Here is a 24,473-nt window from a genome sequence, read left to right as displayed (position 1 = left end):
GCGGACCTGGGGGCGAGATGATCGAAGCCTCCAAGCCGTTTCCATAGCATTCTCCATCCTCCTCTCAAGACAGGGGAGGGTTGGTGACGGGGAGGGATTTGCTGTCTGTAATCCGCTCAAATCCCACAGAGAAAGTTGGCGATCCAGTTGCGCGCCGCCGCTGTCCAAGGTGCTGAAACACGCCAGCCGCCAGTTCCCTCCACAGCAATCTCCAACAGCCAGTGCAGCAGGTAGCTTTGTTGTGTCTTTGCATTAGCTACTACATTAGAAGTCGCGCACGTCTATAGACTTCATTAACCCCGATCTTCGAGCTATAATCTTGGGATTTGTTAAACAAATTTAAACAGCGGCAGTGAATTTCTGTCTTCTGAACACCATGGCTGTTTGTGAAATTTCAATGGCGGGACACGGGCAGGCAGACACGAGTGTCTCGTTGCCTCAGTGAACTTCGAATCACAGCAGCGGATCGGTTCTCCTACGCTCGGCTACAGGTCGAGCCAGCCAGCCAGCGAGCTTGATCGGCCTCGCCATTATCTCTAGCATGACACTTTCCGAAGAGTTTGGTGTCTGATCCTCTGGCCGGCATGGAGACGGTGAAGGAGCGAGTCTTGGCTCCGGGCAAGGAGGGGCTGAAGAATTTTGCTGGGAAATCTCTCAGTCACCTGTACAGGTAAGACAGCCAAAATATTTGTCAGTCAGTCTGCGAATCAAGATACACATTACAGAACATCTGAATGGCCTTTTGAGGAAATTATTATTATTGAGAAAAATAATATTATAAGTGCAGAGCGGTTTATTTTTTGCTGTTGACATGAAGCATGTTGCAGAATGATGGTAGATTATGTTCCATCGCCCAATATATTCTCGTTGCCTTTTGACCCCCTTACTACCTGTACTGTACCGGCTGATAACACTCAGAGCGGAGTAAGTTCAACATGGCTGATAACATTTCCCCGTAGGTTTGATATCCTTTCGTTTGCAATTATAACATAAGGTGCGAAACAAGGTAACATATAACATAGGGTGCGAAACAATTTTTTTAGCTTGAAAGGTAAAGGCAGGAGTTTGAAACGTTGCGAAAACGATGCCTGTAGCATTATGATTTCACGGCTGCATTGGGGCAATCTCGACCACTGGAACCACTCATAAAACGTGTAAATAATTAATATCATAAGGGATGTCTGTGCCCACGTTTGGCGCGTCTCCGCACTGTCCAGGGCGCTGCATACATATCGATCTGTTTAATAATATATTCACCACCGTGGCTTTCAATCAAAACACCAACTACACCAGGCCGCCCCCCCCTCCCCCCTCTCACTCCACCCCACCCCATCAACTAACCAACTATCATTGTGACATGGACTTTGTGGTGATATTTGTCCAAGCCTTTTTGTTTTAACTTTGATCCGTCTATTAATACGATTAATTGTGTAGAGTTTGATATTTTGATGTTTGGATGGTGTGCATCTAAAATACATCTGTTCCTAAAATATTGCTTGGCCTACTCATTCATTATCCCTCGCCTTTTTGTTTTATAATGCTTACATTTAAACAATAGCGCTTCACTAGTTTTGTATATAGAGGTTGTGATTAAAATACAATTGCGTGCACACACACACACACACATACGCATATATATATACACACACACACACACACACGCATATACACACACGTACACACATACACGTACACACACGCACATATATATACACACACACACACACACACACACACACACATATATATATATATACACACACACGTACACACACGCACATACACACAAATACGCGCACATACACACACACATGCAGACATACACACACACACACACACACACACAGACACCCACAGACAGACAGACAGACACCCACACACAGACACCCACAGACACCCACACACCCACACACACACAGACACAGACAGACACACACACACACACACAGACACACACACACACACACACACACACACACACACACACACACACACACACACACTCAATATTGTATTATATTTTCGCCAAATTATACTTATTTTTACATTCTCGTGCCTTATTAGTGGAAATCTCTCCTGCTTCTTGCAACTGAACATGCAGCAGCATTGTGCCCAAGAAATCGGAGTTTCATCTGTTCATTCTACACATTGTTTGTCTTGCATCGTGGTAATATTTTCAAGTTGATCAATCTCACCAAATGTCTAACATATTTCAGATGTTCACTATCTACGGGTTTTTAAATATATATATATATATATATATATATATATATATATTTGCTCCAAATATTATTGTAATGAAGAAATTAATATCTTACAGATTACCCTTTTAAACAGTGGATTTCGTTTCAATTTTAACGAAAAATTGTAATACAAGGAATGTTTATTCCAGATTAAAATCTGGCGCACAGTTAATAATAAATGGTCACAATTCCCACATACATATATATATATATATGGAAATGGTGGAAAATATATATATTATATTATTATATGCATTGTATATATATATAATATAAATATATATAAATGTGTGTGTGTGTGTGTGTGTGTGTAGGTGTGTGTGTGTGTGTGTGTGTATATTTCATGTATATATTTATTGTATTTAACATATATTTAATGCATAGTGTGTGTATATATATATATATATATATATATATATATATATATACTATGCATTAAAATACATTTGCTTAAAAATCACGGCCCTCATTTTAGGTGAATATTTATATAAAATGTCAATTATTATACGGAGTACTTTCCCCGATTTGTAACCAATTCCGTTCTACGTTCAGGCTTCTTTTAACATTAACCCGGTACTTTATGGTAACAGGCAAGTTATTTCCGATTCATGTAGGAATGTGAAACGAATATTTATTAAAGGTAAAATAATCTATGTTAAATTGCCCTGTGACATTGTATCCATTTTACCAATTGTATAAAAATAACTGAGAATTTTCTTCCTCAATTTTTTCCCAATTGAGAAAAAAATAACACATCTTATTTTACGAAAGATGGGAGCAATCCTAGCGCCATTAGAAGCGTGTTTCTGTGCAATAAGTAACTGTTTTGTGGCGCAGAGTCTTGGAAAAGAGGCAACAGCCAGGAGAAAATATCGAGTTGACCGAAGATGGCAAGGTACAGAATATTGCCCCGAAGAAGCCGCCTCTGTGTGATTGCACCTGCTTCGGGCTCCCGCGGAGGTACATCATCGCCATCATGAGTGGTCTGGGCTTCTGTATCTCCTTCGGTATCCGGTGTAACCTAGGCGTGGCCATCGTGGACATGGTGAACAACAGCACCATACACCACGGGAATACAATCATCAAGAAGGTGAGAAGGGCTAGTCCCACAGCCCCAATAACCTCAAGTAACCCCGGCACCCCCCCCCCCCCCCACCCCAACCCTCTCTCTCTCCATTCCTCTCCCACTCGAGTCATCTCCCGAACCAGCTTCTCGTTTTCACCCAACAGACAACCAACTAACAATGATATTCACACACTGCTGGAGTAACTCAGCGGGACAGGCAGCATCTCTGGGGAGAAGGGACGGGTGATGTTTCGGGTGGAGACCCTTCTTCAGACTCGACCCGGAACATCGCCCATCCCTTCTCTCCAGAGATGCTGCCTGTCCCGCTGAGTTACTCCAGCATTTTGTATCTTTCTTCGGCTAAATCCAGCGTCTGCAGTTCCTTCCAACACATTCTGATCAATCCCAAGACATCACAAACATCCATGTTAATTTCCTACACTTCAATGCATTTTTGGGAAATTGTTTCATTGGATATTTAGATGGTTAAATCGTCCCTTCTGTTTTTGCCTTTCCATTTGAAAACTGCATCAACAATCTTCGTGGAATTTTAAAACGCTTCTCAGCTAAAATGAAAAACCGGAGGGTTAGGATCAGCTCAAATGAGATCAAATTTTATACCGTGTCCCTCTCCCCCCCCCCCCCCCCCCCCCCCCTCTCACGTCCCCAACTTTGCTGGTTTTATACAAATAGAACAAGTCCTTTTAAACGGATTTGCAGCGTAAACATAACACGAATCCGATCGCTTTGAAATAGAAATGACTGCCTAGATGTACCTCAACAATTGAAATCCCGTTTTGTTAACATCTAAACTGACTTGCGCTCTCTTCCCTCTCTCCCTCTCTTATTCCACAAGAAAGCGAAGTTTAACTGGGACCCCGAGACTGTTGGGATGATCCACGGGTCGTTTTTCTGGGGTTATATCGTGACTCAGATTCCCGGAGGTTATATCGCATCTCGATTGGCAGCGAACAGGTAACAAAATGATTCCAAGAGTCAAGAGTCGAGAGTGTCTCATTGTCATGTGGCCCAGATAGAACAATGAGGTTCTTACTTACAGCAGCACAACATAGTCCACTGTACACAATATAGTAAACCAGAGAGAGAAAAAATGTTCCGTGTATATATATACACACACACACTCACACTCACAAATACAGATATATATAGATCGTGTGTGTGTGTGTGTGTGTGTGTGTGTGCGTGCGTGTATATACGTATGTGTAATGGATATATATATATATATATACATACACACTCACACTCACAAATACACACATATATATATATAGATCATGTAAATATGTGTGTGTGTGTGTGTGTGCGTGTATATACGTATGTGTAATGGATATATATATATATATATATATATATACATACACACACAAATACACACACATATATATATATATACATATATATAGATCATGTATATGTGTGTGTGTGTGCGTATATATACGTATGTGTAATGGATATATATATATATGTACATACACATACGTACAGCCAAGATAAAAACAAAAATCTTGGGAACCAGGCGCAGTAACTAACATTCTAACCCGGAGTCAGTCATCGGGAATTAGCGACTATTTTTTACCAGTGACCCAGTTTGTAGAGTAAATACATTGATTTTAATGCAGGCATTTGAACAAAAATGATTGCACGGAAAATGAATGCTGTTTTTTTTTAAACAAAAGCTGTGTAAATGGTGGGGTTTTCACGATTGCATCGTATCCCCCGAGTTTTTTTTTCACGCATTGGCTGGAATCGGTTTGGGAGAGTCCAGGATCAGAGGCCACAGCCTCTGAATAAAAGGGTGTATCTTTAGAGTTGGAGATGAGGCGGAATTTCTTTCCGGTGCATTTGTGGAATTCATCGCCGCACGCGGCAGCGGCAGCCGAGTCGTTCGGGTATTTTTAAAGCGGGAATTGATAGATTTTTGGTTAGTAAAGTGTGTCTAAGGTTATGGAGAGAAGGCAGGAGAATGGGGTTGAGAGGGAAAGTTAAATCAGCCATTATCGAGTGGTGAAGCAGACGCGATGGACCGAATGTCATTATGTCCTATGTCTCATGATCCTAGGATCCAGTCTGAATGAATTCATACTCTTTGAACATAGATCGAATACGCCTTTATTTTTTAAACAGTGAATCCATTAACACAGCCCTTCCTCGGTGTTTTAAACATAGGAACGCTGATAACTCGTTAGAGATCTGATCATTTTGCTTCACACTGTTAAAAAACAAAAATAAATATGTTGCAATGAATATTTTAATAATGTTTTATTTTGCAAAAAATCACGGATCGTAATTTCGTCTCCAATATCGCGTTCTTTGTTGTTTTTTTTGTTTGTTTTCCCATTAATTCAGCAATTGAAAAATAATTCTGCAAGTGTTAAATAATTCCGCCATTATTTAAATTGCAGAACATTGTAAATTTCTCAAGATTGTAGAATGAAATAACCGTGCAATTCTTTAAGCATCATTTTCGCCCCTGGGTTCTGTACAGGGTTAAGGATTCGCGTTCACAGTATAGTTTGGTTGAAGAGATGATGAAAGGATTGTTGTTTGAGTTTGGAGAGAGAGGAACTGGGTAGCAGGTTGTGGAGAGCGCGTTTCCATGGAGTCCGCTGATATCCCGGTCCACAGCGGGTTGGAGGCAACCTGTTAATTGGATCCCCTGAGCTTTCGACTGGGTTCATCTTAATCCGAGTCACGCACACTCCCTCCCGTCTGATTCAACCAGTCGGTGTAAAAGCGATCTCACTTTCCAATACTAGCAGCCTAGTGCTCAACCCGTTTGCAAACGCGCGGGGCCGTGAGTGCAATACTTTAGCAGCTGCAGAGAGACGTGTTCCGGTGTCTATACTGCAGTCAGACGAGACATTGCGACAAGATTCGATCTTCGCAGGAAGAATCGAGCGTAGGAAGGAACTGCAGATGCTGGTTTTAAACCGAAGATAGACACACACACACACACACCCACACCCACACACACACACACACACACACACCACCCACACACACACACACACACACACAAAGGATAGACTTTTAAAGCTGGATTTCAATTTGAAGCCATTCTCTTGGATCAAGATAGATCCAAAATGCTGGAGTAACTCAGCGGGACGGGCAGCGTCCACGGAGAGAAGGAATGGGTGATTTCTGAAGAAGGGTCTCGACCCCAAAACGTCACCCATTCCTTCTCTCCAGAGATGCTGCCCGTACCCACTGAGTTACTCCAGCATTTGGGGGTCTATCGTCATCCAAGCCAATGGCTTCAAATTGAAATCTACCTTTAAAAATCTACCTCTCGTGCATTACCCGATAACCCCGAATGAAAGGCGGACACAAAATGCTGTAGTAACTCAGCGGGTGAGGCAGCATCTCTGGAGAGAAGGAATGGGCGATGTTTCGGGTCGATTTTAAACCAGCATCTGCAGTTCTTTCTTGCGCAGATCCTGAATGAAATGCGGACAGGAGTGGGGTTTTTTTTTTCACGAGGTGTTTATTTCATGTGACTAATTCGTATTAAATAATCTAATGCACCCCCCCCCCCCCCCCCCCCCCCCCCCCCAATGGTACGAGTAGGTGTTCGGGAACATGAGGAAGAATCCTCGACCACGCAGTCTACCGTGTACACGCTCACAACAGTAGAGTATCTGCTGTTTACAGGATTCTGCAAAACAACACATTGCGTGCGAACGGCTAGGCTGTTGCCTTACGAGACGAATATCGCAATTCTACGTGGAAAATGTAGCGAAAAATAGAACGTAAGGTCGCTAACGTCAGACCTTTCAACCATTTATTTTATATCTCTCTATATCACAGTCCACCGTATTTCTCTCGTTTCCCTTCCCCCAATCAAATACAGAAAATACTTGTGTAAGAGGGGACTGCAGATGCTGGTTTACACCGAAGATAGACACAAAATGCTGGAGCAACTCAGCGGGACAGGCACATCTCTGGAGGGAAGGAATGGGTGACGACTCGGGTCGAGACCCTTCTTCAGATAGACCCGAATAGTCTCGACCCGAAACGTCACCTATTCCTTCTCTCCAGAGATGCTGCCTGTCCCGCTGAGTTACTCCAGCATTTTGTGTCGGTCTACAGAACATATTTGGATGTATCTGTTAAAGCAGGGACACCACTGCGCCCTAAACACCTCTACAGACAAACGTTAGACCCCAATATTATTTAAACGTGTTCCTGTTGGAATGTGATGCAGGACTTTTAACGCTGCATTCTGCAACATAATATTTAATTCCGCTTTTTCAATTGCCGATGAGGTTTTTTTTTGTTCCAGGTTATTTTAAATTCTCACTACGTCTTAATGTAGTGAGGTTTAAGAAATAACTGCAGATGCTGGAAAATCGAAATGCTGGAGAAACTCAGCGGGTGAGTCAGCAACTATGGAGCGAAGGAATAGGTGACGTTTCGGGTCGAGACCCTTCTTCAGACTGCTGCCTCACCCGCTGAGTTTCTTCAGCATTTTTGTCTACCTTTAAGTGTAGTGGGGTAGCTTTTTTTACACAATGATGGTGGGTGTATGGAACGAGCTGTCAGAGGAGGTAGTTGAGGCAACGTTTAAGAAACATTTGGACAAGTACATGGATAGGGCAGTTTAGAGGGAGCAACTACTCGTGGATAAAAACTGTTTTGATGTCTGGCTGTGACAGCTTTGACGGAGAGAGGTTGGGTGCAACGGTTACTTGAAGTTAGATAAATGAATACAGACAGGATCGAACCCGGGACCCTGGTCTCTGGCGCTGTGAGGCAGCAGCTCCACCAGCTGCGCCCCCGTGTCGCGTGTGGTGGAGTAATCTGAACAAAACAAGCACGCCAAGTCTTGGGAATGTTGTCAACCTGGTGGGGGAATAACACAACACGTGTCAGAATTTTAACGATTTCATTTTAACAAGGTTCAGGCTCGGGAGAACCTTTGCTGCATTCGCAGGACGGCTAAATTATTTATTTCATGCGGTAAAAACGGTGATTGAGAGTTTCTCGTCATTGGCGGAGACCGCTTCGCACAATATTGTCCAGAATTATCTTCCCTCGATGGGATATCGATGGAGTTCATTAAAATTTACCTCCTGAGACGCAGAAATCGCTGAGTTTAGCTCCGGTAACAATAGGTTTCCAGTGGAAAAAAACGTAGAAACAAAGAACAGCAGATGCTGGTTTATACCAAAGATGAACACAAAATGCTGGAGTAACTCAGCGGGTCAGGCACATCCACTGAGCCACTCCAGCATTTTTTTTTCTATCTTTTGTTTCAGTGTCAGCTTGTTGTGGTCAGTACTCGGCGAGTAAAACCTGCAACTTTATTATTTTATTTAAACGATTCCTTTTTGTCTCGATTTCCACTTTTGTTGCATCGTTGCTTGTTTTTGCATAATTTTCATTCGTTCCTTCTATATCTCTCTACACCGCCGTCTACACCTCTCGTTTCCCTCTCCCCCCGACTCTCAGTCTGAAACGTCACCCATTCCTTCTCTCCAGAGATGCTGCCTGTCCCGCCGTTTTTTTCTTCTCACAATCCCACAATCTTTAGAAGAACATCTTTAGATGTTGGATATTAGATATTAGAGGCAATGCATCTCAGCATTTTGAGCCAAATCTATTTCCATCTGAAGAAGGATCTAGAACCGAATTGTCACCGATTCAATAGACAATAGGTGCAGTAGGCCATTCGGCCCTTCGGGCCAGCACCGCCATTCAATGTCATCATGGCTGATCATCCACAATCAGTACCCTGTTCCTGCCTTCTCCCCATATCCCCTGACTCCACTATCTTTAAGAGCCCTATCTAGCTCTCTCTTGAAAGCATCCAAAGACTCGCCACTCTCTATAAGAAAAAAGTGTTTCCTCGTCTCCGTTCTAAATGGCTTACCCCTTATTCTTAAACTGTGGCCCTGGTTCTGGACTCCCCCAACATCGGGAACATGTTTCCTGCCTCTAGCGCGTCCCAGCCCTTAACAATCCCTTCCCTCCAGAGATGCTGCCTGTCCCGCTGAGTTACTCCAGCTTTCTGTGTCTATCTTCGGTTTAAACCAGCATCTGCAGTTCCTTCCTACACCGTTTTACATCCACCACGGATGTGGGCAGAGCAAGCGTCTTTTGCCCGTACATATATATATATATATATATATTTTTTTCTCGTTACAATTATCGTTAGAATGGGGAATGAAAACGAAGACAAAATAGGCGTACATGTCTCAGTTGGTTCACCATCTGTAGCAAGTTTAAAGCATCGTCTGTTACCTATCCGGGCATGTTTATCCACAAATTTACTGGGGATTTTAATTTGTATTTTATTAATCTATTTAACAAAACAAGAATTACGTGGATATTTTTTTCTACCAAATAAAAATCAGTTAACTTTATAATTAGCAGTCATTTAGGATCCAAAGAACAGCGGCACAAATACAGGTACATGATTAGGTACAAGTGTATAAATAAGATTCATTTTGTGCACAGCCGTTGTAAGCATATTCTTTAAATTTCCGAATGTCAGGGATACAGTGTTTAGACCCAAAATGCTGGAGTAACTGAGCGGGACAGTCAGCATCTCTGGAGAGAATGATGTATTTAGTGATGCTGTCTGTCCCGCTGAGTTACTCCAGCATTTTGTGTTTATCTTCGGTGTAAACCAGCATCTGCAGTTCCTTCCTACACATTAGACGAGCGAGGCCTAGTCTAGATGTCTACACACATTCTTTCATTGTTCACTTTGAATTGTGACCAAAACACCGTCTACCTTCGATTTTCCAGCATCTGCAGTTCCTTCCTAACCATCTTACAATCGCTGCCTTCCAACGCGGTTCTTGCGGCAAAGAATCAGAAAATGCAATCCAAGTCAGCATGCGTCTATTTAATATAATATTATTGCCTTCGAAGTAAGGAAATCCGTGTTTAACATTTAGCATCCAGAGATGCTGCCTGTCCCGCTGAGTTACTCCAGCATTTTGTGTCTATCTTCGGTGTAAACGAGCATCTGCAGTTCCCTCCTACACAGCCTTCACCACAATGTGTGATCTTCCCCGCTTAATTACAACAAAGGAACTGCAACGAATAACATATTAAAACCTCCCGGCCATCAATCAGCATTAATGGAATGTAAAGATTTTAAATGGCGTTAAATGTAAATTTAAAAACAAAATTCCAACTGATCCCAACATAACACTGGCTCAATGGCTCAATTGAAATGATGTATAGTCTTTCCATTGACTGGTTAGCACGCAACAAAAACTTATCGCTGTACCTGGGGAAAGGAATCAAGGGATATGGGGAGAAAGCAGGAACGGGGTACTGAAACTGGATGGTCAGCCATGATCACATTGAATGGCGGTGCTGGCCGAATGGCCTACACCCGCTCCTATTGCCTATGTTTCTATGATCCGTTCTTTGTGTATTTCAACACCACACCAATGTGTGCAGAGGATTCATTCATAAATGTTGACCGCCCTTCATCTTTACCTTTGCCAGAAGAAGTTGAAAAGACGTCGTGAGACACAAAAACGACTCAGCGGGACAGGCAGAGTCTCTGGAGACAAGGGATGGGTGACGTTTCGGATGGAGACCCTTCTTCAGGATCTTGACCCGAAACGCCACCCACATCTCTCCAGAGATGCTGCCTGTCCCGATGAGTTACACCAGCATTTTGTGTCTACCTAGGACTAGTAGAGGAGAAATTGACAACAAAGCAAACAGAGATACATTGTAATCAGGAGGACTTTCAGAATGGTCGGAGACCTGGGAAGGGGGAGGGATGGAGAGAGAGAGGGAAAGCAAGGGCTACTTGAAGTTAGAGAAGTCCATGCTCATTGACTCGGGGAAGGTGACAACGAAGTATGCAGAGAAGAAGGTTGTGATTCAGTTTCAAAGTCAACTTTCTTTCTTGGGATTTCAATGCAACCCCGACATTTCTGGATGCAAAAGGAATCTCATCCCCTTGACGCCCCCAAATGACGCATTGCATTATCCTATCAAAGGCTCCCATTCAGCCATCCCACCTTTACCAATTGGATGGCTGGAAGGTCAATGTTACATCCGGTTATGATATCAAGTCAAGAGTGTTTTATTGTCATGTGCCCCGGATAGAACAATGATATTCTGACTTGCTGCTGCAGCACAACACAATGTGTAAACACAGTGCACTGTAAACAGTATAATAAACGAGAGAGAAAAAAATCAGTGTGTGTAGAAGATGGACACAAAATGATGGAGCAACTCAGCGAGGCAGGCAGCACCTCTGGAGAGAAGGAATGGGTGACGTTTCAGGTCGAGACCCTTCTTCAGAGTAAGTCAGGAGATAGGAGATAGTTGTGGATTTCAGGAGGGGGAGGAGGAGGACTCAACCAACACCAATCACCATCAGGGGCACTGAGGTGGAGGTGGTCGCCAACCACAGGTACCTTGGTGTGCAGCTTGACAGTGAGCTGGACTGGAAGAGTCATATGGAGGCGGTGTACAGGAAGGGACAAAGTCGACTGTATTTTTTAAGGAGGCTAAAGTCATTTAATATCTGTCAACCCCTACTGTGCAGTGTCTACCATTCAGTGGTGGCCAGTGCTCTGTTTTTTGCTGTGGCCTGTTGGGGAGAAGGCGCCCGAATAGCGGACAAAAACAGACTGGATAAGCTGATCAGGAAGGCCGGCTCAGTGGTTGGGGCTGAGCAACTAACGGTCAAGCAGGTGGCAGAGGCCAGAACTCTGAAAAAACTAGGCTCAATAATGACCAACCCCACTCACCCACTCCACGCCCTGAAGGTGATCAAGTGCAGCATCTTCAGTCAGAGACTGATTGCACCAATGTGCAAAACGGAGAGACATAGGAAGTCTTGTATACCAGCTGCTATAAGGTTTTATAATGCACAAAAATTTTAACTTATTATGTATTGAAGATATCTGTTGAAATGTGTGGTGTTATGTCTGTCTTGAAGCTGTTGTGGCACTGTAATTTCCTGTAAAGGATTATTAAAGGTTATTCTATTCTAGGGGATAGATAGATAGATAGATAGATAGATAGATAGATAGATAGATAGATAGATAGATAGATAGATAGATAGATAGATGCGTGCACACACACATGGAAAACAAACAATAATAGTTCAATAATAACAATTATAGTCTATATCAGTGGTTCCCAACGTGGGGTGTACGCCCCACAGGGGGGCAATTGAGCGCGACTGAGGTCTGGGTCCAAATTTTCGATTTTTATTTTTTTGGATTTTCCATCAGGTAAACATATGTAGTTTATGTTTCAGATGTTATTTTGAGTAAATATTTTTTTTGGGGTAAAAAAGGTCTTTATTGTGTAGTTATTACAACCAAGGTATTGGCGTTTTAAGCTTCTTCAGCTGAAACGGAGTTCACTTTTTAAATGATAAGAATTATATATCACCACATGGGGGGGGGCATCAGGATTTTAGAGGTGATTAGGTGGGGCATGGCCAAAAAAAGGTTGGGAACCACTGGTCTATATAGTTTGGGGCTTATTGGAGGTTGTAGTGTTTAATACCATGATCTCTAATATATAACACAGGCATTTCAGACAATTGTCCTAGTGGGATTAGCTAAAAAACATTCCAGTCGGACTTCCAACCATAATACTTGTGCTATCTCTACAAGAAATAATTTGTGGCTTGATCATCTATGAAGCAACCATGAACCTATGCAAGCAAAACATGTCATAAAACTATCTTAACCAGATGTAGGACTAAACCCTGAATAGAATGAATTCATTTGTGCCCCAAAGGTTGTTCCTTGCCTGAAGGGTCGCCACATTGACTTTGTTTAGCTCAGGAAATGAGGATGAAGAACTAAAATGCTTCCAGCCAGATTAAGTTAAAAACTCAAAAGCCCTTGGTGGTAATAAAATGTCTCAGTATGGGACCACCTGAAATAATAATCTGCAAAGATCTTTCAAGAAATGAGATATTATACTTGACAATTGACTATTAAATAGTTTCCCCTTCACCTTAAAGGGGACAACTTTCCCGTCTATGTACCATCCAAATGTCCTTTAAATCCTATCTATAGTATTTGCCTCAACCACCTCCTCTGGCAGCTCATTCCACCTACCTATCCATAAAATAGTAGATCAAATTTGAGTAGACAATCAAAAAAGTTTAAGAAATACTTTGAGCAAATTTATTTTGGGAACTTCAAAACCTCTGTTGAGAAACGTCAAAATACTTAGATACTGAAATTACATGTGGACATTAAGACCAAATCTCTATAATATTTAAACTGATGATTAAACCACGTAAGGTAAGTTTCCCTCTCTATGAAAGCATTGGGATGACATTTCAGACCACATTGAACAATTGTATTTATTATTCTACCATTTAATGTTATTGGTCACCAAATCCTCGCTGCCAAATGCACACATTTGCAAGACATATGCGTGCACTAATGCATGTGCTCTAATGCGTACACAAAATGCATGCTTCTATTCATAAATAGCTGTAAATAATTAATTGAAGATTAATTTCTAAGTGGATGAGTTAACTGTTTCAATATTAGATTCTAGTTTAATTCTAGTTCTATATTCTGGTCCTGCAATTCAAAAGGTCTTCATCATTTCTGTAATTTCCGTCAAATTCTGTATTATTGTCTTCCCAATGGAAAGGCTCTTTTTTCTCTTATTTGTCTCTTGCTTTGCTGACCACAAAATTAAATTATTGACGCAAAGATTGAGTTAACATTCCCATATAATTATTTTCCCCCAACATATCTGGTAAATTTAAATTGATTATTGTTGAATCCCGTCTTAACAATAGCGAAACCGATCTAGATAGTCAGAGAGTGTGGAAACAGGCCCTTCAGCCCATCTTGCCCACACCAGCCAACATGTCCCAGCACCACTAGCCCCACCAGCCAGCATTTGGTCCATATCCCTCCAAACCTGTCCTATCCATGTACCTGTCTAACTGCTTCTAGAAGGACCTGTCCCAACATTCACGAGGTAATTCACGAATTCTCCCAAGTTTTCCCCTGATTCAAACTCACTGAATGTTCGTAACGAGTCTGTAGGAGGTCGTAGGAGCTCGTAGATATATCGTAGTGGCTCGTTATGCCTGTCGTAGGTACTCGTGGCATCAGGTAAGCCGGGACGTTTTTTCCAGCCCGATAAAAAATGTCCACGAGTAAAAAAATGGTGGGGATGAAAGAATTAAGTCGTGAAAGTGGGACAAGCCCTTATGTGTTGGGATAGTCCCAGCCTCATCTACTTCCTCTGGCAGCTTGTTCCATACACCCACCACCCTTTGTGTGAAAAAATTACCCCTCAGATTCCTATTAAATCAAGGCAACTTGATGACATTTGTACAATGTGGCTGAAATAATTAACTTCTGCAGAATATTTTTGTTGACACATTGCAAAACAATAGCTGGATAATTTTAAGACAGGAGAGGAAACATGCGTGTTTGATGCAAAATTAGTTGGCATGTTGTTTTGAGAGAGGTACTTATTTTATGGATGTTGATCTTAATGTTATCAAGGTGGCATAATAAGTCAGTCATGACAGTGTACAGGAGGATTGGACTATAAAAAATATATATTATCAAACTATAGAGAAAGTCCGGTTATAAATGGATAATCACCAATACCTCTCCACCCAGGGGAAATATAGCCATGTAGTACAAGTCATTGTATGCCTATTACTTAGAGACCTTGAGCTTGCCTGGGTTTAGAATTAAATATGAATGTTCCAAATGTAATTGCATACAATCCCACACACATTATTCTACTTTTTAAATGTTTTATCATCACCACCTTGACTCAGAACTAGAATGCTATTTCTATCTTAACATTTATATTGAAAAGAAACAATTGTATGGTAACTGTATTCTTTTATTTAGTTTCTAAAACCTCCAATTTTCAAGGTGTCAAGGTCAGCTTATTGTCACAAGTACCAATTAATTTACAGTGAAATTCGATTTACCGTACAGCCACACTAAAAAATAAAGCAACAAGACACACAACTGCATAAAGGTTAACATAAACATCCACCACAGTGGATTCCCCACGTTCCCCACTGTGATGGAAGGCAAAAAAATCCAATCTTCTTCCACTTTATTCTCCCGCAGTCAGATTCCTATTCACTTATAATATTAGCCCACTGTTCTTGATCTCTGTTCCATGCTTGTTTTTTCTTCTTTTCGATGCGTTTAAAATGTATTTATCATCAAATGGGAATTTCTCTGTCTCCTACCATGTGTATTTTTAAACATCCCTTAAATTTACATCAACTCCATTGTGGAAGCTAAAAAGATTTAAACTTACAAAATGGATTCAGCTGAAACTACGACAAGCTTTCACCTTCTCCGATTAAATTGCAAAGTCAGCAAAATGCACTAACCTTTTCTTTCAGTAACAAAGCTAACAAACTGTTGATGTTCCCTTTCCAATAACATAAGCGAGATAACAAGCACAGCTTCATGAATGTCTCCTCTAGAATATAAACATTGAGAGAGAATTCAGATTCTTGGTGTAACCCTTGTTCTTATAATGTGCATCATAAGTAGGAAAAACCAAAATGCTTGTTCTGAAGAAATATAGCCTTCTCATATAACCATATATGGCTAATCCTGCCTCTGTCAAAATAACCTGTCAATCTTAAGGATCTGCCAATCTTAAGAAGCAAGAGGCTGTACGGTGCTCTGTAGGTAAGGTATTGCAGAATCATTGATTATTGGAGTATATATATATATATACACAAGTACTGAGATCATTGTCCCTTTGGGTGGGGATGAGAACTCTGTATAGTCTGTAATCTGCATACTGTTAAGAGTTTTACCACACCTGCCTGGCGAAGTAAACATTGTACTGTTTGATCACTGATTTTATTTGTGTTTTTGTCTGTTTAAGAATATTGAACCACAACACCATACCACTTTCTCTTTCGAATTATGCGAGGAATTGCTGAGATCATTTTGTCCGCCCCAAGATCATCAGAATGAGAAAAACCCCAAGTCATTTTGATGTCTTTCACAAGGGGAATGGAGATAGGATAGAAACACAGACAATGAATTGATTTAGAGTCTTATCCATATTTATTTAGTAAGAAACCATAATAAAATAAGCAGTTACATTTTGTTTCAAAGCATAAAATTACAGGCATGTTAACATCCCTCCAGTTTGTAATTTAAAGTAATACTTTTCCATGCCATATTCTCCAATCAGTCTGCGTCCTTTTTCATGACGCAGAGTTGACGTGGAAAAGCTTTTCCCACTGAGAGTAGGGAAGATTCAAACAAGGGGACATGACTTGAGAATTAAGGGACTGAAGTTTAGGGGTAACATGAGGGGAAACTTCTTTACTTAATAAAGAGTGGTAGCTGTGTGGAATGAGCTTCCAGTGAAGGTGGTGGAGGCAGGTTCGTTTTTATCATTTAAAAATAAATTGGATAGTTATATGGATGGGAAGGGAATGGAGGGTTATGGTCTGAGCGCAGGTATATGGGACTAGGGGAGATTATGTGTTCGGCACGGACTAGAAGGGTCGAGATGGCCTGTTTCCATGCTGTAATTGTTATATGGTTATATGGTTATGATCATAAGTTCTCGGAGCAGAATTAGGGCCATTCAGCCCATCGTGTCTATTCCGTCATTCAATCACGGCTGATCTATCTTTCCCTCTCAACCCCATTCTCCTGCCTTCTCCTCATAACCCCCGACACCATTTTAGAAGATCGACACAAAATCCTGGAGTAACGCAGCGGGTCAGGCAGCATCTCTGGAAAAAGAAATTGATGACGTTTTGAGTCGGAAGACTTTTATTTCATGTGTACTGAGCGGACCTCAATTATGGGAAAATATCTTCGGTTAACACTCTATTTCGGACAAAGATGAATGGTCTAAATATGTATTGATATTTTCCACTGGCATTGTTTACTTGTTTACGCAGCTTGCTCCATTTTTGGATAATTTAATGACAAAATAAATAACCTTTGGACCAAAACCATATTTTATAATTTTGAGAATAAATCGTGTTCTCAATATTATGATATTCTGGAGTACTATAATCTTAAAATATTATGTATTGGTTTTCCTGTTCTATGTGGTGTCGTAGTGTGCAGTGGTGTCACATCTGGATTCCAGGTACTGTATACGACGTACATCTAGAGGGCATAGCAATGAGGAGAGAGGTCAAATTTACTACCATTAAAAAGATATATTGGAAAAACAGTGATTTGTGTTATTTCTAATCATCTGATGATTGATTTGCTTACACAAGCTCAAGAAATTACATGCCCATCAAAGTCATTAATGTTGAGTTCCATATTATATTGTTGCATATATATGAATATTTATCTGATTCAGATAATATTGATATCTAAGGTAGACAAAAATGCTGGAGAAACTCAGCGGGTGCAGCAGCATCTATGGAGCGAAGGAAATAGGCAACGTTTAGGCAACGTTACTCCAGCCTTTTGTGTCTATCTTTAGCAGAAGCATCTTTACTGATTGTCGGCCCATTTCCAAACACCCAAACTAAAATGTTTCGCTCGGAGGTAGATACAAAATGCTGGAGAAACTCAGCGGTTGCAGCAGCATCTATGGAGCGAAGGAAATAGGCAACGTTTCGGGCCGAAACCCGGAAGGGTTTCGGCCCGAAACGTTGCCTCTTTCCTACAGGATTTCGGCCTGAAACGTTGCCTATTTCCTTCAGGGTTTCGGCCCGAAACGTTTGCCCTATTTCCTTCGCTCCATAGATGCTGCTGCACCCGCTGAGTTTCTCCAGCATTTTTGTCTACCTTCGCTTTTCCAGCATCTGCAGATCCTTCTTAAACAAAATATGGATATCTATATTTATTTTCAGCAGTCTGAAAAAGGGTCTCGACCTGAAACATCACCTATTCCTTTTCTCCAGAGATGCTGCCTGGCCCGCTGTGTTACTCCAGCTTTTTTGGGTCTATCTCATATTTATCCGTGTTCTGTGTGGATTACTTAACTCTCACCCAATTCAGGAGCTTAAAAGTGCTTAATAAAGTGCAGATAATAGTGACAATATCCAAATAATTTTAGTATGTGTAAGAAATAACTGCAGATGCTGGAAAAATCGAAGGTAGACAAAAATGCTGGAGAAACTCAGCAGGTGCAGCAGCAACTATGGAGCGAAGGAATAGGTGACGTTTCGGGTCGAGACCCTTCTTCAGACTGCTGCCTCACCCGCTGAGCTTCTTCAGCATTTTTGTCTACCTTTAGTGTAGTGAGGGGTAGTTTTCTTCTGTCTGTAGAAGGGTCTCGACCCGAAACATCATCTATTCCTTCGCTCCATAGATGCTGCCTCACCCAAATAGTTTTAGTATATCAGTTCTATTGTTCCCGATGTTGGGGAAGTCCAGGACAAGGGGTCACAGCTTAAGGAAAAAGGGGAAATCCTTTAGGACCGAGATGAGAAAAACATTTTTCACACAGAGAGTGGCGAATCTCTGGAATTCTCTGCCACAGAAGGTAGTTGAGGCCACACAGTTCATTGACTATATTTAAGAGGGAGTTAGATGTGGCCCTTGTGGCTAAAGGGATCAGGGGGTATGGAGAGAAGGCAGGTACGGGATACTGAGTTGGATGATCAGCCATGATCATATTGAATGGCGGTGCAGGGTTGAAGGGCCGAATGGCCTCCTCCTGCACCTATTTTCTATGTTTCTATGTATTTTACTTAGATGTATTATTTGAACAACTTACATAAATATACACTGGACAGTTAAGCTAAAATAAGTATCGATTACAGAAATGTTTTTTCCACTCTTCCTTCCTTCACCAATGGCCTTGCATTGTTATATATGCCCATCTTTCTTGGAACTCCAGCTTTGATTCCCTTTAATAGGTCCCAGCCTCAGCATTAAATGGTTCTTATTAAAGTCGCAAATCAAGATTACTGTGACAAAGATAAACCATTCATTTTCTCTCTTCTCAGCCAGTCTGAGACATTTGACCTACATGATAAATCTTCCCACTATCAACAGTTCTTCACCATCATCAAGTTGGGCAGGAGCAAACAAAATGTGTAGGAGGGAACTGCAGGTGCTGGTTTAAACCAAAGGTAGACGCCAAATGCTGGAGTAACTCAGCGGGACAGGCAGCATCTCCGGAGAGGAACGGAATGGAGAAGGAATGGGTGATGTTTCGGGTCGAGACCCTTATTCAGACTAGTCTCAGGGAAATGTCACCCATTCCACCTCTCCAGAGATGCTGCCTGTCCCGCTGAGTTACTCCAGCATTTTATATCTATCTTGGCCAGGAGCAAGACTATTCAGCTGCATTCTTGTAGAATAAACCATAGCTGACAATATTATCAGTCCTGGGAAGAGTCTCGACCCGAAACGTCACCCATTCCTTCTGTCCAGAGATGCTGCCTGTCCCGCTGAGTTACTCCAACATTTTGTGTTTATCGTCGATTTTTTGGCCTTTCCTTTGAGTCCATCGACCTCACCTGTTCTTCTCATCAAGGAGATCATTTGTTCCCTCATCCATATGCCGGCCATTATCAATATTATCTGAACACGCAGTATTGGGCTTCATGTATCTGCTGATGATGCCACTTCAGTGTCATAACAGTTCATCTCAACACCCCTATTCTTTCTGTCTTCCCACCTGCTCATCATCTAGTGCTGGATGGGATAGATGTCCTTCAATATTGGGAAGATGGAGCTGACAATTTTTCCCATTGCCAGGGAATGTTCAGTGATAGGAACAGAATTAGGCCATTCGACCCATCAAGTCTGATCCGCATGGCTGATCTATCTCTCTCTCTCCTCACCCCATTCTCCTGCCTTTTCCCCATAACCCCTGACACCCGCACTAATCAAGAATCTATCTATCTCTCCCTTAAATATATCCACTGACTTGGCCTCCACAGCCTTCTGTGGCAAAGTATTCCATATTTTCACCACCCCCTGACTTAAAAAAACTCCTTCTCATCTCCTTCCTAAATGAATGTCCATTAATTCTGAGGCTGTGACCTCTAGTCCTAGATTCTCCCACTAGTTGGAAGCATCATCTCCACAACCATTCCATCCAAGCCTTTCACTATTCTCTGTGTTTCAATGAGGTCCAGAACAAGAAGTCACAGTTTAAGGATAAGAGGGAAATCTTTTAGGACCGAGATGAGAAAAACATTTTTCACACAGTGAGTGGTGAACCTCTGGAATCTTCTGCCACAGAATGTAGTTGAGGCCAGTTCATTGGCATTGATTCCTGGGATGTCAGGACTGTCTTATGAAGAAAGACTGGATAGACTTGGTTTATACTCTCTAGAATTTAGGAGATTGAGAGGGGATCTTATAGAAACTTACAAAATTCTTAAGGGGTTGGACAGGCTGGATGCAGGAAGATTGTTCCCGATGTTGGGGAAGTCCAGGACAAGGGGTCACAGCTTAAGGATAAGGGGGAAATCCTTTAAAACCGAGATGAGAAAAACGTTTTTCACACAGAGAGTGGTGAATCTCTGGAATCTTCTGCCACAGAAGGTAGTTGAGGCCAGTTCATTGGCTATATTTAAGAGGGAGTTAGATGTGGCCCTTGTGGCTAAAGGGATCATGGGGTATGGAGAGAAGGCTGGTACAGGATACTGAGTTGGATGATCAGCAATGATCATATTGAATGGCGGTGCAGGCTTGAAGGGCCGAATGGCCTACTCCTGCACCTATTTTCTATGTTTCTATGGTACCCCATCATCCTTCTAAACTCCAGTGAGCAGAGGCCCAGTGCTGTCAAATTTTCATCAAACGTTAACCCACTCATTCCGGGGATAATTCTTGTAAACCTCCTCTGGACCCTCTCCAGAGCCAGCACATCCTTCCTCAGATATGGTGCCCAAAATTGCTCGCAATATTCCACATGTGGCCTGACCAGCCCCTGGATGATGTTGTTCCATTCCTACCACAGTCTCTGTTATTGAAATTATTCACATATTCATACCATTGCTTGGGCTATGAATATGTGAATATAGCATAATATAAACCGACATAACCCATCTACTATGTACAAAGGAACTGGAGATTCTGGTTTAAACAGGAGATGGACACAATACACACAGATATACACAAAGTGCTGGAGCAACACAGCAGGTCAGGCAGCACCTGTGGAGAAAGAGGATGGGTGACGTTTCGAGTTGGAGATGTAGGTACAAAAAATAAAATGCAAAGAAAATGTGTAACAATTTGCCCAGTTTGAACTCTTCCTTGTACAATGTTGTTGAGCTACTGGTGCACTCCTGAACTACTATCTACCTCATTGGTGACCCTTGAGCTATCCTTGATTGGACTTTACTGGCTTTACCTTGCACTAAACGTTATTCCCTTTATCATGTATCTATACACTGTCAATGACTCGATTGTAATCATGTGTTGTCTTTCCGCTGACTGGTTAGCACGCAACAAAATCTTTTCACTGTACCTCGGTACACGTGACAATAAACTAAACTGAAACTGAAAGTGCTGGAGTAACTCAGTGCTGGAGTAACTCAGCGGGTCAGGCAGCATCTGTGGAGAACATGGATAGGTGACGTTTCACAGAGTGCTGGAGTAACTCAGCAGGTCAGGCAGCATCTGTGGAGAACATGGATAGGTGACCTTTCACAGAGTGCTGGAGTAACTCAGCAGGTCAGGCAGCATCTGTGGAGAACATGGATAGGTGACATTTCACAGAGTGCTGGAGTAACTCAGCAGGTCAGGCAGCATCTGTGGAGTAAAGACTTTTCGAGTTGGACTTGCAGGTTCAAATACTGAAATCCAATGAAAATGTGTAACAATGTGCTCTTTTACAATTTCAAGTTATAGTGGTAGAATTAGACCAGGGGTGGGGAATCTTTTCATGTTGGAATGCCACATTAAGTTAGCTGTAATCTAATAAAGCCCCATCCAAGAAACATCAATTAGATATACTTCAAGTACATTATTTGGTAAATATCTAACCACTATGTACTAACTTCAAGAAAATGAAAAAATGTTGATGATTCTAAAGTTAACCTTTTAATGTCTTTGTTGGGACTGCTTTTTGTGGGAAAGCATTTGAATATTTGGTTGCAACATGGAGGTACGCAGTTTCAGCCGATCTTCTAGATGGGTAGATATCCGTCATTTGTGACCTTAAGGTCGTCTTGATTTGGGGTGGGTAGGAGAATGTAGAATCGCAGCAATACGTGGTTGCAAAGCAAGAAACCATTCTCCGTGCATGTTGCCGAAGACGTGGGTATTCTATTAATTTTTCCCATATTTCAATCGGATCTTTCTTGGTGTCAAATAAGGACTTTAAATCATAAGCATAGCAGGTGTTAAAATAGCCCTTGTGACTTACTAATGCTTTAACTGTAGCCATGAGTCGGGGAGGATTATTTTGTTGAATCTTCTTTCACTCTTTGGTATTTTAAATACGTTCATTTTAAGATTAAAACAAAAATAATAAAAGACGAACAAAAACATATAATTAATAATAAAAGGACCTGTTCTACAAAATTCGGATTCATTCCAAAGGCCGCACTTCATGGCCTAGAAGGCCGCAGGTTCCCCACCCCTGAATTAGGCCATTTGGCCCATCGAGCCTACCACGACATTCTATCATGGCTGATCTCTGCCTCATAATCCCATTTTCCTGCCTTCTCCCCATAACTCTTGACGCCCGTTCTTATTAAGAATTAAGGGCCTGTCCCACTTACGCGTCCTTGGCACGCAAATTAGGCGACCTCGTGATCGCGTTGAGGCGCGCGGGTACCGTATGGACGTGCGGTGGCCGGTCCCACTTACTACTGGTGTACTTTGTGTGGTGACAATTGTCCAACAATGTGTGTACGTATTCTCCATATCAATATACCGCTACATTTATTTAGTGTGCGGTTCGCGTTTATATCATCAGGTTATCTATCCTTTCAAAATAATTCAAAATTTACAAATTGCTAGTTTTAGTAAAAACCTTCTGAGACAAACGATCTATTGGGTAGACAAAAATGCTGGAGAAACTCAGCGGGTGGGGCAGCATCCATGGAGCGAAGGAAATAGGCAACGTTTCGGGTCGAAACCCTTCTCCCTTCAGAAATCCTGATAGTTCATGTGACATTTGTTTGGAGAGTCCATTTTCCACCATAGACACACACAACATGCTGGAGTAACTCAGCGGGACAGGCAGCATCTCTGGAGAGGAGTCTGAAGAAGGGTCTCGACCCGAAACGTCACCCATTCCTTCTCTCCAGAGATGCTGCCTGTCCCCTGCTGACTTATTCCAGCATTCTGTGTCTATCTTCGGTGTAAAACAGCCTCTGATGTTTCTTCCCACACCATATTCTACCAGATAGTTTTTACCAAGTCCTGATGTCTTGAAATATCCCCAAATATTTCCAACCTTAATTCCCAATGATTCTCCCCCAAAATTGAAATGTCACTTGAAAAGTCATCCTTACTATAGATAGATAGATAGATAGATAGATAGATAGATAGATAGATAGATAGATAGATAGATAGATAGATAGATAGATAGATAGATAGATAGATAGATAGATAGAGAGAGAGAGAGAGAGAGAGAGAGAGAGAGAGAGAGAGAGAGAGAGAGAAGTAGAGAGAGACAGACAGACAGACAGAGAGAGAGAGGGGGACGGAGTGAGAGACAGACACACACACACACACACACACACACACACACACACACACACACACACAGGGAGAGGGAGAGAGACAGACAGACAGGTAGACGGAGATACAGATGGGGAGAAATATACAAACGGAGAGAGAGAGACACACAGAGGGAGATAGATAGATAGATAGATAGATAGATAGATAGATAGATAGATAGATAGATAGATAGATAGATAGATAGATAGATAGATAGATAGATAGATAGATGGATAGATAGATAGATGGATGGATGTCTGGGAGAGGGGATAAAGCACAGTCTCCCATCCCCGATGAATCTAAGATGTATTTGGACTCATTAAATATTTAGACGCTGGAGCCCAGATTTACGGTGCGCTAACCACTGCAATGGCATTTACATATTAATTGGAAATTTCAAAAGATCCTCAGTCACCCAGATTAGATTGTTTAATTATGAAACACGACGCAACATATGTTGACGGATCATATTTAGATGCGCTTAGGACAATAATGTAAAGATATTAATACTGAGCATGAGGGTTTACGCCGCTGTTTGATTTCTCCAGA

The 24,473-nt window shown here is 41.8% G+C and overlaps 1 protein-coding gene across 1 annotated transcript in view; it reads left to right on the top strand.

Annotated features, from left to right (window-relative positions):
* LOC129705569 (vesicular glutamate transporter 2) overlaps positions 1-24,473 on the top strand; it is a 47,301-nt gene continuing 22,828 nt past the window's right edge. Inside the window, exons 1-3 of the mRNA XM_055649163.1 lie at positions 1-670; positions 3,081-3,333; positions 4,166-4,284. Coding sequence (XP_055505138.1) covers positions 585-670; positions 3,081-3,333; positions 4,166-4,284 — 458 coding nt within the window. The 5' untranslated portion in view covers positions 1-584. The remainder of the gene's footprint in view (positions 671-3,080; positions 3,334-4,165; positions 4,285-24,473) is intronic.

This window comes from Leucoraja erinacea, chromosome 18, assembly GCF_028641065.1.
Source record: "Leucoraja erinacea ecotype New England chromosome 18, Leri_hhj_1, whole genome shotgun sequence".
Classification (NCBI taxonomy): Eukaryota; Metazoa; Chordata; class Chondrichthyes; order Rajiformes; family Rajidae; genus Leucoraja; species Leucoraja erinaceus.
Note: the sequence above shows the minus strand (reverse complement) of the source record. Positions and strands in the feature narration are given on the sequence as shown.